At 35.7% G+C, this 15,267-nt stretch overlaps 1 protein-coding gene across 1 annotated transcript in view; it reads right to left on the bottom strand.

The window, feature by feature from the left end:
* Positions 1–15,267, bottom strand: part of LRP1B (LDL receptor related protein 1B) — a 1,461,391-nt gene that overhangs the window by 735,432 nt on the left and 710,692 nt on the right. Inside the window, 3 exon segments of the mRNA XM_032636635.1 lie at positions 480–596; positions 7,330–7,455; positions 11,632–11,772. Of these exon segments, the coding sequence (XP_032492526.1) occupies positions 480–596; positions 7,330–7,455; positions 11,632–11,772 (384 nt within the window).

Here is a 15,267-nt window from a genome sequence, read left to right as displayed (position 1 = left end):
TACAACTATAGAAATGAAACAAATGGTTTACCAACTACGTATTCTCATCCTGTATAGTTTATTGCTCCAAGAGTATAACATGCATACAAACAAGAAACATGTCCTCCTCATTTACTCCAAATGTCACTCGATGAGCTATTCAGTTTGAAAAATTTAATCATTATAGACATAAGATTAATAATGAACATTTGAGAATGTCCTGTTAGCCTAATAATAACCACCTCCTACTAAAATCTGCAATGTTTGGATCCATTTATTTTAGCCAAGGATATGGTTACTGCCTCATGAATGGGACATATTCTGCAGTTATCATTAAAGTACACACTCAGGCCCAAAAGGCAGTAATAAAAAGTAACAGATCTTCTGCCTTGTCAACTTGTATTTATAGAGAAATAAATAGCCTTTTAAGAGAGATTATAGTGATAGAATCTTCTGTTTGATACCGTCTCCACTAATAGCATGTTTCACTCACAACTTACCACAAGATGCTATTTCGTCAGTCTGGTCCCCACAGTCATCTTCCCGGTCACACAGCCATGCTCTGGGAACGCAGCGCCCGTTTCCACAAGAAAACTGGTCCACCTGGCATGTTCTGGCTAAAATGATCAATTAATGTACAAAGAACAAATTTAGAGGCCTTTTGAACAACATTAAGGATAAAACAGATCATGCAATTACCCTTTCACACATAAGATGTTACACTGCTCTATTACATATTTTTAAAATAAACCTTTATTAAATTTTTGGAAATGCCAGCTTGCCTGCCTTTTCTAAAGTTCACATGCTTTGCCCTTCAATTAAAATGAATGCTAAGTGACAAGATATTCTGTAATCCTCACACACTTCCATAAACGAAGCTATGAATTCATTATTTTACAATTTTTGCCCAGCACATGCTTATGAATATATGGCTGAATTAAATTTCATCCAACTTTTAATTAACGAAAAATAATTTTGCATAGCCTTTTCCAATAAATCAAGAAACTTGCTGCAATGTAGGAGGAAGGAGTTGGAGCTATCAGGGTAACTGGTTTCCAATTATGGGGTCAGAATTGTCTTTGTCCTCTAACATTTTCAATGCAGTTATTTCTTGATCTCCAAATGATTTCAAGTATGGCTCAACAATGCAGAAAACATTTTCTAAAACATACATTTAGCCTTAAAATGGATTTTTTAAAGCTTACTTTTAAGCACAGTTATATAAAAATGTATGACTTTTTTTTTTTTTTTTTTTTTTTTTGCGGTATGCGGCCCTCTCACTGTTGTGGCCTCTCCTGCTGTGGAGCACAGGCCTCCAGATGCACAGGCTCAGCGGCCATGGCCCACGGGCCCAGCCGCTCCGCAGCACGTGGGATCTTCCCGGACCGGGGCACAAACCCGTGTCTCCTGCATCGGCAGGCGGATTCTCAACCACTGTGCCACCAGGGAAGCCCCCAAAATGTATGACTTTTTAATCAAATTATACTAATGAACTTTGCTTTGGGCTCTCTTAAGGGTTTCAATGAACACACACAGGGAACATTGCTTTCTCTGGTAGCCAAAGGCAGTGCTTTAAAATTATTCAGTGAAGGGGTTATGTTCTACAGGGGGTTTGATTGCCTTTTTCTATTATGATCAGATCAACTTTTGAAAGCATGAGAGCCTAGATAGCTTCCCTAATTCTTCTCCCGGGTCTTAGTTTGTCACATACTTATTTTTATTTTTTATTTATTTATTTTTTTGGAGTATAGTTGCTTTACACTGCTGTGTCAGTTTCTGCTGTACAACAAAGTGAATCAGCCATATATATACATATATCCCCTCTTTTTTGGATTTCCTTCCCATTTAGGTCACCACAGAGCACCTAATAGAGTTCCCTGTGCTATGCAGTAGGTTCTCATTAGTTATCTATTTTATACATAGTAGTATATATATGTCAATCCCAATCTCCCAATTCATCCCCCCTGCCGCCCCAGCTTTCCCCCTTGGTATTCGTATGTTTGTTCTCTACATCTGTGACTCTATTTCTGCTTTGCAAATAAGATCATCTCTGCCATTTTTCTAGATTCCACATATATGCATTAATATACGATATTTGTTTTTCTCTTTCTGACTTACTTCACTGTGTATGACAATCTCTAGGTACTTCCATGTCTCTGCAAATCACATACTTATTTTTAAATGTTTGATTTTCTTTTTTTTTTCCTTCTGTTACTCTGAGCTACAAACCTGTTTTCCTGAGTTATCAGTATACCAGCACTCCTTCTTTTTACTGGACCAAAGGAAAGAGTGGGAAATGTTGGGAAGGGGACACTCAGACCTATCAATATTTGGGTGAGATAAAGATTGGACAGTTGCGGAACAATTAGGGTCCGAGTTCCTGTGGCTATGATTAGAGAACACTGCTTAGTTTATAGATGTCCTCTTTTTTCCTGGGCTTGAGAGACAGAAGGATGTGTTCCTATTTCATCAGAACACCCTGTGAACTTTAGTACTGATGGTTGGTATAAAATAGAGTATGGTTCAAAGTCATCTGAACGCAGTAGAATGGGTTTCCATAAATGAGGGTTTCAGAGGTCATTTAAAATAATTTCTTAAAAGTCATATACTAGTTATTTCCTTTAAGAAAAGTGTACTTGCTATGTAAAGATGTATACCTATTTTGGTGAATATTTAAAGGATAACTTGAGAAAAACAAATGAAACATTTCTGGCTTGATTTGTTACATTAGATTGGATATAGTGTTTCTATTCTCAGTGGCTATAATTAGAAAGACCAGGAAAATTGTTACAGTATGTATTTTGCTTTGATTATGTGGATAAGGGCCCTGAATCTAAAATATTTTAGGTAATATCTGATTTTTCCCTTTTTACAAATAAGTTGCTTTAGATTAACAGAGTTTAAGGAGCCCAACAAACACATATGATTCTGAAGTTTTCAATGTTGAAATTTTAAAGTAGGGTTCAATATTCCTGTATTATTTTATTTTGTTAACCCTATGGATTTTCTGCTAAATTACTCTAACATTTAGGCTAAATCAACAAAGTTCCTAGGTAATTTTAACAAAACCATGCCTACTTGGAAAAAAGTAAGTATATATTTGTATTGGCCTATAGAAGCATGAAGATGCTGGCTTTGGTTTACTTGGTGGGAAGGGGAGGGCACAGAGCTATGAGACAGAGTATTAATTTTTTTCTTACACGTCTCTGCATCATTTCACTGGTTACAGTAAATACTTTTTACCTTTTGAGTTTTAAGAGAACTTTAATAAGACAGTTTTCTTTTCAATTCTTCCTCCTGTCTTTCTTCCATCTCTCCCTCTTCCTTCCTTCCTTCCTTCCTCCCTCCCTCCCTCCCTCCTTCCCTTCCTTCCTTCCTTCTTTCCCACCCTTTCTCGTTTCTTTTGTTCTCACTACATTTCTTTCTTTCCTAAATCTCTCCTTTCCTCCCTCATTTCCTGCCTATTTTATTCCTTCGGTGTTTCTTGCTTTAAAAAAAAGATATTATTATATATTTTCATCTCCATTAAACTCTAACTGACCCATAATTAGAGTATATTAAAATTTCCAATACAATGTTTCTCTGTTCGATATCCTTATATCACTCTCCTAGTCATTCGGGTTTAACTCTAGCAAGTTTTCTCAGATTGTCTTCTTTCATCAGGACTGCTATGCTGATTAGAGAGATGAATGAGAAAGGATTCCTAGAAACCTATCTCACATCATGTATGACCTACCTCACATTGTTATGGGACAGCAATTTGTGTGTCACTTCATTAACTCAGATGCTTGAACAACTTATATGACCCCTTATTTCTAAGAGTATTTACTGGCTTATTATAAAATATATGAATTCATTGTCTTTTCGAATCATGGAGAAAATGATCTGCTCAGTCTACCAGGCAAATTTAACTGATTTCAGATAAGAAAGATGCTTCATTCCATAAATCTACAAGTACTATCTGTCTATATGATATAATCAGATTGACTAAATTATCACCTTTTAATCACTAGATATGTACCAAGAAGACACAACCTTTACTTTCTCAGTTCTTGTTCCCATCAGTTCTGAGTTAGTTTGGGGGTGAGATTAGCAGAGCAGCCCCAGAGGACTCTAATTTTGTACCTAATGCTGCTTTAATGAGGAGGAAGTTTATACCTCCTCAGTGGAATTGTTTATTTAGCAGTGAATCAGAAATTCACTGTCACAATGTGAATTTTTTCTACACATTACTAATTATGCTTCCCATGACTAATTATGCAGTCATGTAGCAGTGAGAAATCCCACAATGCACAGGAACAGCAAGGAGGGGGAGAAGAACAGAGCTTAACACATTGTTCCTAAACTTTACCTGTGCTGTATTTTTTTTTTTTTTTTTTTTTTTGCGGTACCCTGGCCTCTCACTGCTGTGGCCTCTCCCATTGCGGAGCACAGGCTCCGGACGCGCAGGCTCAGTGGCCATGGCTCACAGGCCCAGCTGCTCAGCGGCATGTGGGATCTTCCCAGAGCGGGGCACGAACCCGTGTCCCCTGCATTGGCAGGCAGACTCTCAACCACTGCGCCACCAGGGAAGCTCCCTGTGCTGCATTTTAATCAACGCATTCCACTTAAACAAAACCTATGTCATATAAGAATATACTCTTCAGTTTCTCTTGTAAAAAAGTCTGATTTTTAATACACCAGGTTTTCTTAATGCAATCCTATCTGTCTAGCTTGAATTTAGTTAAAATTTGTGGGGGGTATAAGAAGAACAAATATTATGTAATCAAACCAGAGTTCTATGCTGTGGGAAAAAAGCTGGATTGAAATGGCCTAGGCATGAAGCCACAGATCATCATGATTACTATGGGGAAAAGAAAAAATTCAAATCTAAGTACTTCTCATCTTTGTCCTCTGGGTCTCCCTCAAAAGTAGGCAAAAACATTTTGTTGTTGATGGAGAACAAGCCCTGCCTATTAGCTCTGTTCTGCCCGCTTTGTATATGCCGTTTCCTTTGTAGGGACACTTTCCAACCCTCCACCCTCTACGGACTTCACCTCACCCTCCACAATCTGTGCTCATCAATCACTCATTGCTCTTTTAGTAAAATATTTCTATCATCTAGAAAAGTATCGGGAATGATATCATTAATACCTGTTTGTCGTCATATAGCTCTATCAAATCAATATTTTTCTATATTTGCTACAGATTTTTTGTTTTATTTAAAAAATTATGTATTATAGTTACATTTGAAGTCCCCTTTGTAATCTTTCCCAATCACATTTCCCTCTCTCTTTTAGAAAGGTAACTACTATCCTTAATTTTTCTTTTTTTCATTTCCATACATTTCATTCCTATTTTTAGACATTTGTAAATCAATAAGTACATACAGAACTCTTTTGTATTTTCATATTTCATATGAATGGCACTGAATTGTTTATATTCTGCAATTTTTTTGGTTAACATTGTTAAAATTAATTCCTGTTGATATCTGAGTTCTTATTTTTCATTTTAATTATGAATAACATACTATTATGTGAATATAACAGTGAATATATATATGTATATACATGTGCACATATGGAGATACATGTATATACTTCCCTTCTCCTGTAATGGGCATTTGGCTTGTTTTAATTTCTCACTATTACCAGTGTTAAAGCAATGAAATTCTTATTCGCATCTCTATGTGCATAGGTATTGGAGTATAAACCTAGAAACACAATTATAGACTTGAAGGTATGCACATCTTCACATTTATTGGATTTGGCCAAATTGCTTTACAATGTAGAAAATCAATTTATCCACCAAGAATGCATGATGATTCCTTTTTTTCCACAATCTTGTTAACACATGGTTTTATCAGATTATTTTTTCTAATTAAATGACTTGAACTGTTATTTAGTCATTTTTCTTCAGCTTTTTTTTGGTAAGGCTTAGCTTAGACATCCCCTCCTTCAGGAGGCCTTCCAAGATAGCCAAAGACTAATTAGTTGTTCCTTTACGTGCTCCCATTTGAGGGTCAACTTAGCGCTTTGAATACTGCATGGGAGCAGCCTGTTTACATGTCTTTCTCCTCACCTTAGCTCTTAGCTTCTTAAAGAAAGGTATTACATATTTTTCCTCATTCTGTCCCCAGTGCTGTGATAAATATTTATCGAATTAGTAGATCCATGAAGGATAAATCCCAAAGAAACAATAGAAAATTGGCTTCTGGTAGGAAAGCATATTCTTTTAAAGTAGCCACAATGCCAAAGGCTACAGGATAGTGGAGTAAATTACAAAATAATCCCCTTATGGGAAATAATTTATCTAGGATACATATCCATGTACACACCTATATCTAGAAATGTATAGAAATGGCCCAGCCAGGGAAATTACCTAATGAATTTGCTATATTTTTCCAATATAATGAGCCATATGACCTATTCATTTTGGTAAAACAAAATGGAAATACATTGTAACATGACAACATAGTTTTCAAAGCTAAAAGGCATATTTATTTTTCTCTTTGCTCTTTTTATTCAATTTGTAAAGGTGTACAGTGACCATAATAGTTATCATAAATATACTGACAAGAAGACCTAGCAGTGAGTGGCAAACTGAGCAGCCGTCACTTAAAGTGGCACTCGAGGTGCAAGCAAGTGGCGTTCTATTTTCTAGTGAACTGAAGGCCTGGAGTGGCTTAGAAATCTTACTAATTAGGATTGATGGTTTTATTTGCTCTTATACATAGCATTTTCACTTTAACTACTATAACTAGCTAGTCAATCCCTAATCCTCCTTTAAAAATCACATAGAATGAGAATGTAGCTAGGGATTCAAAGATTTACTGCAATGGGATAAATTATATGGAAATATAAATAGGCTTAGTGGTCTTGGAACTTTATTAAAAAAAAAACAAAAAAAAAACAACTATCCCACATTAATAATATGCCAGGAACAGAAAACAATTTACAGAGGAATTCTACAGCAGACTAAATAAAATACATAAATTATTTTTTCAAGGTTTTAAAAAAAATGTAGTTCTCCATGTGAGATGGCCTACATCACAGTATACTCACGAACTTCTTCCTCCATTGCCAAGTAAGATTTAGCAGGGACAAGTCTTGTCCAAGTAGTGTATCAACAGTCAAGTCATATGAATAGATAAAGTGCCAAATTACTTTGGAAAGCAGAATCATACGCAAAGATTAAGTAGAAGAAAATTTGTATTCTAGCCTTTGTGGCATCAAACTCTGAATTCATTTACTACTGCAAAAATCAGATCATCAGCACTAGGAAAGTCAGCTTAGTTCAAGGCATTGACCTGCATTTTTATGGAGACTAACTTTGGAGGAGATTTATGTATATATCCAAGCAAACATTTACCTGTGCAAGTTTGATTGGATTCATCTTCATTACTTCCACAATCATTAGCTCCATCACAAAGCCATCTTTTGGGGATACAGCGATTATTCTTGCATTTAAACTGATCATCAGGACAGCTATGATTGACTGGGGTGAGGCAGGGAGGAGAGGAGAAGTAAGTTGAACAATTTAAAACTGGATAAAATTATGATTATTTTAAGGAATAGTCATGGAAACTTTATGGTAATTATAATATTATAGTATAATTAATCTATATCTTCTGTCATTCACTGTCTCACATTTTATACAAAATAATAACATTCTAGGCTCTGTTAAAATGTAGTAGTTTTACAGAAAATATCAAGGAATTAAAGTTCAGATAAAAGGGAATATACTCATTTTTCATGTCTTCAAGTAAAACCAACTACATCCGCTAAGTCTCTTTTCCCGTCACTTATCACAATAGGCGATTGAACTTCAGTTTTACCAAAAACATTGAAAATTAACCTCAAATTTTAATGTGGAATGCAACAAGTATATGTCAAATAATTTAACCATATATCAAAAATATTTGTGTTTTTTTTTAAACTGCACATCCACTTCTTGAAACATTAAATAAGCCTAATTTTGTTATGTTTTGCTCAATGTTTTCTGGGACTGGAAAGAAAATTCGAAAAATAAAAATGCATCCCTTGTGACCTGGAGTTGATGCTAAATATAAGATCCTGAATAATTTTAATAACAAAAATAATCATCACGAGTCTTTTCCGCTAATATAAACAAATAAACATGCACCCACAAAATATACTGAGGACATGACCAACCCTCATATGGGAAGCTGAGCACAGCTAAGGATTAAATCTCCAATATCTAAGCACACCAGGAGGCCATCTTAAAGTTAACCTCCTGTGATTACTTGTCCTGCTTTCTGGAGGCTAAATTCCTAACTGAATTGGCATGATCTTCAGTATTTGTTTCATCACTTCAACATTCTTTCTGAAGTAATTTTCCTTGTGCCCAGTAGTTACACTTCTGTATGATAAAAATAAATGTTGGTACTAGTTTTATTTAGAATTTGAAAAATAGCCATTTTATCATGCTATGGCATAGAAAATGTATTCCTTTCTAGTCAGTTTCTACAAAACACTATCTATTTAAAGTAGCCTTAGTGATAAAGTGGTTTTATCACTTTTTGGAAGTTTTTATTCATACATAGTAAAAAATAAATAAATAAACAGGAAGAAAGGGCCTTATGTTTTCTGGTATTTGAGCATGATTAACATTTTCTACTCACTTCAGGGACTTTAGCAAGAATAGCTGCTCAGGAGGATCAAAGTCATCCAATATATTAGAGGGTCAACATTTTAAAGTGTTAACATTATGCAGAAGCACTTCAGTGAAGCTTGATCAAAGACCTTGCAATTTTCACGGTGTTATAAATGGGAGGTTAAAAAGGAGGACCAAATACAATCCATTGTCTTGTGATTTGGAGTTGAGAAGTAAAATGATAACAGAATTCAAGGTCGAAGCTTATGAGTACTTACAATAAAAAATAATCCCCTGAAATGAATTATGCAGTGCTGAAATATTAACCATGGAACCCCAGGAATCTAATGCTGCTCAGAATCAAGCAATGTTTAGAGAAGACACCATACTGCTGGGAGGTGGCCAGAGATGTTTAGTTTTCCATTGCCCCATGTATTCAGTCATTCATTCATCCACATGCTAGTTGCTGTTCTAGACTCTGAGACTAAAAAGATGCTACGTCATAGTGTGTCTCCTCAGGAAGTCTTCTCATCTATTAGATGCATCAAATAAGTAAGCATAAAACTGCAATATGGTTTGGCAACTACCATAATAAGAGAATATCCAAGAGATGTTTAACTCAACTGGGCTGTATCGAGAAGGAGACATTTGGTGTTCAAAAATGACTTCCCTATGGAGGTAATGGTAAACTACGGTGAACTCCATAACTGGGAACAGACAATGCAATATCACAGAAGAAAGAGAAGGACATTTTTTAGAGATTTACATGTAGTTCAACATGACAAGGACAAAGAGGCTAACTGGATACATGATAGACATTTAAAGCTAAAAACGTAAATGTGAGACATAACATGAAGTACTTTCTGTCGAGTCAATAGATTTTAGAATTTATCTTGTTGGTTATGCAGTTATTGAAATGACAAGATTAAATTTCATTCTACAAATATCACTCTGGAAGCAGTGTGGAAAGTGGGCTTTTTAGTTAAGGGAAGAATAGTGGCAGGAGTAACAGCAGGGCACCCACTGCATTCATCTTAGGTAGGAGCCTAATTTATGCAGTGAAGATTTAGACGAGGTAAGGATAAAAAATTAATTACTTAAGAGGTAAAAGAGATGAGATTTATTGATAGAATTGAATATGGACTATATGTAAAGTAGAAGACACCAGGAAAAGGCCATGGTGTAGGTTTGGGTGATGTGATAAAGATAATGAAAGAAAAAAATATTGACTAGGAATTTTAATATTACAGTTAACAATAGTAATGCCCCCTCTACTCATAGAGGAGATGAGTTTCTTTATGAGTTGGTGAAAAGAACAATCACACATAACAGGGACCTATAGGACTAATTCCTAAATACTGGGATGAAATATCTGTGCTCTATTTGTACACTCTGTGACTATGCAGGGAGCTGATACGCAGGGAGCATTCACTGTAACCGTGAGTAAACACTGTGAGTCATGAGGAATGAGGCAATTAATCTAATGAAGGGGGAAGCTGGGGCAAAGTGAGAGTAGCATCGACATATATACACTACCAAATGTAAAATAGTTCGCTGGTGGGAAGCAGCAGCATAGCACAGGGAGATCAGCTCGGTGCTTTGTGTCCACCTAGAGGAGTGGGATAGGGAGGGTTGGAGGGAGGCTCAAGAGGAGGGGATATGGGGACATGTGTATGCATATGGCTGATTCACTTTGGTGTACAACAGAAACTAACACAGTATTGTGAAGCAATTATACTCCAATAAAGATCTATTAATAAATAAATAATACATTGTTTGTGTTAAAAAGTAGGGAAAAAAATCTACCCTTAGATGAAGTGCTCCTCCCACTCCAAAATTTTTGGCTAATTTTATCAATTTAGTATTTAACATTTTACTTGTGGCACACTTTATAGAGAATAGATAGTAAAAGGATTGAAAATAAGAAGTTCATAATGTTGAAGTCAGAGTCCATGTTTGGAAATTAAGAGAAAGTAGTATTAGATTTATGTATTAATTACAATTTGTGTATTATGTATTTTTATACAATTTGAAAATATTTTTAGAAGTCCATATTCTTGGAATTTTGTCCCCAAATTGTATGCCATAAATGCTCAAACCAATTTTTTGTTCATTCTTAACAAGGAATCTTTAAAACTTTATTTTTATATTCTTGATTGAAATAAAAAGGAAAATGGAGGGTTGCCAATTAACTCTCAATTAGTTTAGCCACTTTAACTGAAAAAATGTATTAACTGAAAAAAATTATTTTCTTTTAAAAATAATATATGTAAGTCAAATCAAAAGACAAAAGATAAATGTCACATACCTCTCTTCATATAAAAATATTTCATATCTCTCAAAACCATTCAGGTAGTGATTCTTCTCAAATGTATTTTTAAAAGTTTACTTAATCTGCTTCTCAAATTGTTTTCCTTCCATATTTGTAGGACATTTCTTCATCCCTACCAGAAATATGAAACTATTCCTATTATAGCAAATGATAAACAGCTGAATAGAAGCTAAAGGGGAGAAAAATCAACCCTTTAATTTCTTTAACAGTCTGAGTGTCCCTATGTGTTTCCTACTATGTACTGAGCCAGTGAAGTTAGGTAATAACATATTCCAAACCCATGTCTGTTTCCTTGGATCATCTTCAAGGCTCTGTTGCCAAGGAGCAATGGAGTGGATCGTGACCTTCTGCACGAGTAATTCTGCCTTGGGGGAGTTTAAATTGATTTTCCACATCTTTAAATTCAGAGATCCAAAGGGTCTCCTATAGCAACCTTCTAACAATGGTACGGTGGCGCTGACGGCACAAAATAGGAAAGAAGAGAATTTCTGGAGCAAGCAAAATGGTAGTAGTCAAAGATGGGGAAGGATGAGAAAAACAGTGCTTTAAAACTATGCAAAGGAGATAATCTAAGGTCTAATCTCTATACAAAAGGATGACTGAAAAAAAAAAAAAAGCTAAGTTCAATCTGCCTCAGTGATATTTTTAGATTTTCCCAAACTGCTTTGATAGTTCACACACTGAAAGACTCAGAAAGTTTTAACATAACTTGAAGGAGAACATACAGCAACTGACTGGATCTTCATCACTTCCATCTAGACAGTCATCATCGCCATCACATTTCCACTGAGCTTGGATACAGTGTCTGTTTTTGCAGCGAAATTCTCCAGCTTTACAAATGTGAGGTAATTCTTCTCCAGGATTAACTACGGTTAAAACAAATCCAAGGTATATAAACACTACTAGATACATTCAGTTCATTAAAATGTAAATTTTGTTATAACAAAGTACTGATCTCATTTCATTTTATAGAGAATATGAAAACATCTCAACATTGTAGTGGCAACCATCTCTGGAAATGAGAAAATTTTAGGTTTTCCTGACAATAATTATTCTAAGAATTCTAAAAATTCATTTTAAGCAACTGTCTCCAAAACAATAACCACAATAATACAATACCATCTTATATTTATGTTGTTAGTAGTTTTACTTTTTAAAGAGCTCTTATTCATAAGCTCAGCTGATCATCACGACAACCTACGAAAGAAGGCATGGCAAATAATTTTACTACCTCCACCTTACACATAAGTACACCAAAAACTAATCAAAGTGAAAAGACAAGGGAATAGCACACAGCATTGATGGCTGTATTTACTTCGCTGGTCTGCAAGTGGAAAAAAACAAACAAACTCAGGTGTGGTTAAGTACTCAAGGAAGTATTAAGTTAATCAAAATGATTATATACTCAGAATCTATGTTCCATATATCCCATGTTCTCTGATCAAATGTTAGGAATTCCACTGATTGGGATTTATTTGCAAATTGGAAGTGTTGCTATTCTTCTGTTCTCTTTGAGTGGATTCAGTAGAGTCTGAAAAGTGAAGGGAATGTGGCAATGGTTAAAGTAAATGATTTGTATTTCTTAGACTGAAAAAGGTGCTGAATTATCAAAAGCTGGTTTATTACTAGAAGAAACAGAAGCCAAATTTTCCACCCCAGTTCTGATAGCCTTCAGCTTTATTTTGGGTAACTGCTTTGGACTGATGAACTGTCACAAAACCTATATGCTCTCCAATAATAAGGAATAATGAGAAAACATATGTGGCTCTTCCAGAACACTCTGTGTTTCACTCCCTTAACCCTTACATTTTCCCTGCTGCAAAGAATGGAAGAGGGAATGTGACGCTGAACCATAACTGCAGAGAATCTGCTTCAGAGAATTATGCGTGGGGCTGGGCAAGGAAACGCGTCCCATATAAGCCACATTCTTATTTAAGGCCTTAAGGGTGAAAAATAATCAGTGTGGTGAATGAAATATTCAGTTAGATCAAAGGTAATCCTATGTGTCTTCTGTCCCCTCTCAGACAAGCGGACACTGTACACGGGAACTGACAGTAATTTTTTCCCCCTGTTTAATCTTTTTCAACAACAAAATGCAGAAGCAGCAATTTCTCTAATGTTGTCTTTCCGTAAGGTCACTTGAAAGTAACAAATTTTGTAAATATACATATTATATATATACATATTCATATATACACATATTCAGAGAGAGAGAAAGAAAGAGAACAAATCTCAAATAGGAAATTGCAATAAATAAAAACAAAAATGGAGATCATTGGGTCTCCTATTCAACCCCAGGGTGCCTTTTTATAGCAGCAACTGGGAATGAGTATGGGACTCAAGACAAAGTGGAGGTGTAGAGACTTCCCTGGTGGCGCAGTGGCTAAGAATCTGCCTGCCAATGCAGGGGACACCGGTTTGAGCCCTGGTCCGGGAAGATCCCACATGCTGCAGAGCAGCTAAGCCCATGTGCCACAACTACTGAAGCCCGCATGCCTAGAGCCCGTGGTCCGCAACAAGAGAAGCCACCACAATGAGAAGCTTGCGCATCGCAACGAAGAGTAGCCCCCGCTCGCCGCAACTAGAGAAAGCCTGCACACAGCAATGAAGACCCAACGTAGCCAAAAAATAAATACATAAAATAAAATTAATTAATTAAAAAAAAAAGAACACACAGTAAAAAAAAAAGGTGGAGGTGTAATCTGGGATGTGTCTGACCATCTCTAGGATCAAGCTTTTCTCTCAAATCTCTAGAACTGACCATTGATAACATGCAAATTTCCCTTATTTTGAGTTTTGTTTGTTCAATTAGACCTTAAGATCTTTGAGGGTGGTATAGTTTCTTCTTTTGACTCTATATAAGCCCAACTTAGAACTGGAACTAGTAGTTTGATTAATTTCTACTGTATAATTATTAAGCCTAACAGTCAATAGTCTCTCAGTGTTTTTTAAAAAAATTTCCATCAGACAAGAAACCTGATTTGAGATGTCACCAGCTTCCTCGCCACTTAAGTTCAGCTTTAAGATTTTCTGTAGTCTCTCTATAGTTTACTCCAAAGAAATAGTAAGTCAATTCTGTTGTTGCATAGCTTGAGGATCGAAAAACCCAAGAAACCATTGATTCTCTTCGGATAACAATCCTACCAATTTAAAAGGCTTAGCTTTCATGGGGTCATTTGATCAAATAACTCAACCCACAGTAGTAAGGAATGATCAAAAGTATCCATATACAAGAGTGAAATTATAGTTTCTTCTAAATAATTATATCTATATTTAAGAAGATTCGTTTGTCTACGGAAAGACAAACTACCCTAGAAAATTGATATTTCTAAACTAAATATTCTTTAACGTAATCAATTAGAGAGAAGGTCTCTAAGTCTACTTAGGTTTCAAATGTTTTTCAAGTGATATGTTGATCATTATGGAATAAATGCAAATAGGAAGAATTTCCAAACTTGCTTTAAACATTGTTTCAAATGTATGTGGGTGGTCAGTTATTTTTAAATGTTTGCTCATATAAATGTGGAAATTTTCAAAAACAGATGACAGTGATGTCTAAGGTTTCATTCACGTTTTTCATCATAGGTTATGAATAATTGCTTGAGAACCAGTAGAGCTTACCTCCTGAGATAACTTTTTTATATCTACTGCATCTGATAATGATCTATATCAATGTCATTCAAACATATCAATATCACTTGTAACAGCAGTTAGGCATTGCTTATATCTGTAATAACAGATGTATTAAAACATATACAAATATTTTCGACATGTTAAAGTTTGTCTACAATTATTCTAACCCCTGTGACTTGTTGGAGAGGCACTTCTCCATGGTGTTTCGACATGTCTTGTGTCAGCTTTTATTCTGGACTTTTTTTCCAGGATGTTTATGCGGCTAACAGCCTTGGAAGATCGAAGTAGAGCTTCCTTTCAGAGCAGAGAGCAAGTCTGTTTCTTGACCAGGATAGTAAAGATAATGTCTCTCTTCAGGGCAAAGGTTGGTCCTCACATGATGTGGAGGTGGGGTAGGGCAAGAAGAACCAAGGTGCGCATGAAACTTCAGCAACCTGCTTTGCCATGAGTAATAAAATCCTTTGTGTCTGATCAAAGGATTGAATGTCTTCTGTCTAAATCTATGAAAGGCTGGTGGGCTAACATGCCAGATTGCCATTAGGGGAAAATTTCAGACCCTTCATAATAGTAAAGAATTTTTTTAAGATACTGGATTCTGATTTTCAAAGTCTCCCAGGGCGTTCGCCATCAGCCCTAACCCAAGTCTCCCAGATGGAATCAGTCGTTATGTCACAGAGAAACCATGATATCAACGCTGCCTAGGTTTGCTCAGGATGCATAATGATAAA

The sequence above is a fragment of the Phocoena sinus genome, chromosome 7, assembly GCF_008692025.1.
Source record: "Phocoena sinus isolate mPhoSin1 chromosome 7, mPhoSin1.pri, whole genome shotgun sequence".
Taxonomy (NCBI): domain Eukaryota; kingdom Metazoa; phylum Chordata; class Mammalia; order Artiodactyla; family Phocoenidae; genus Phocoena; species Phocoena sinus.
The sequence above is the reverse complement of the archived record's forward strand: the minus strand, read 5'-3'. Positions and strand labels throughout refer to the sequence as shown.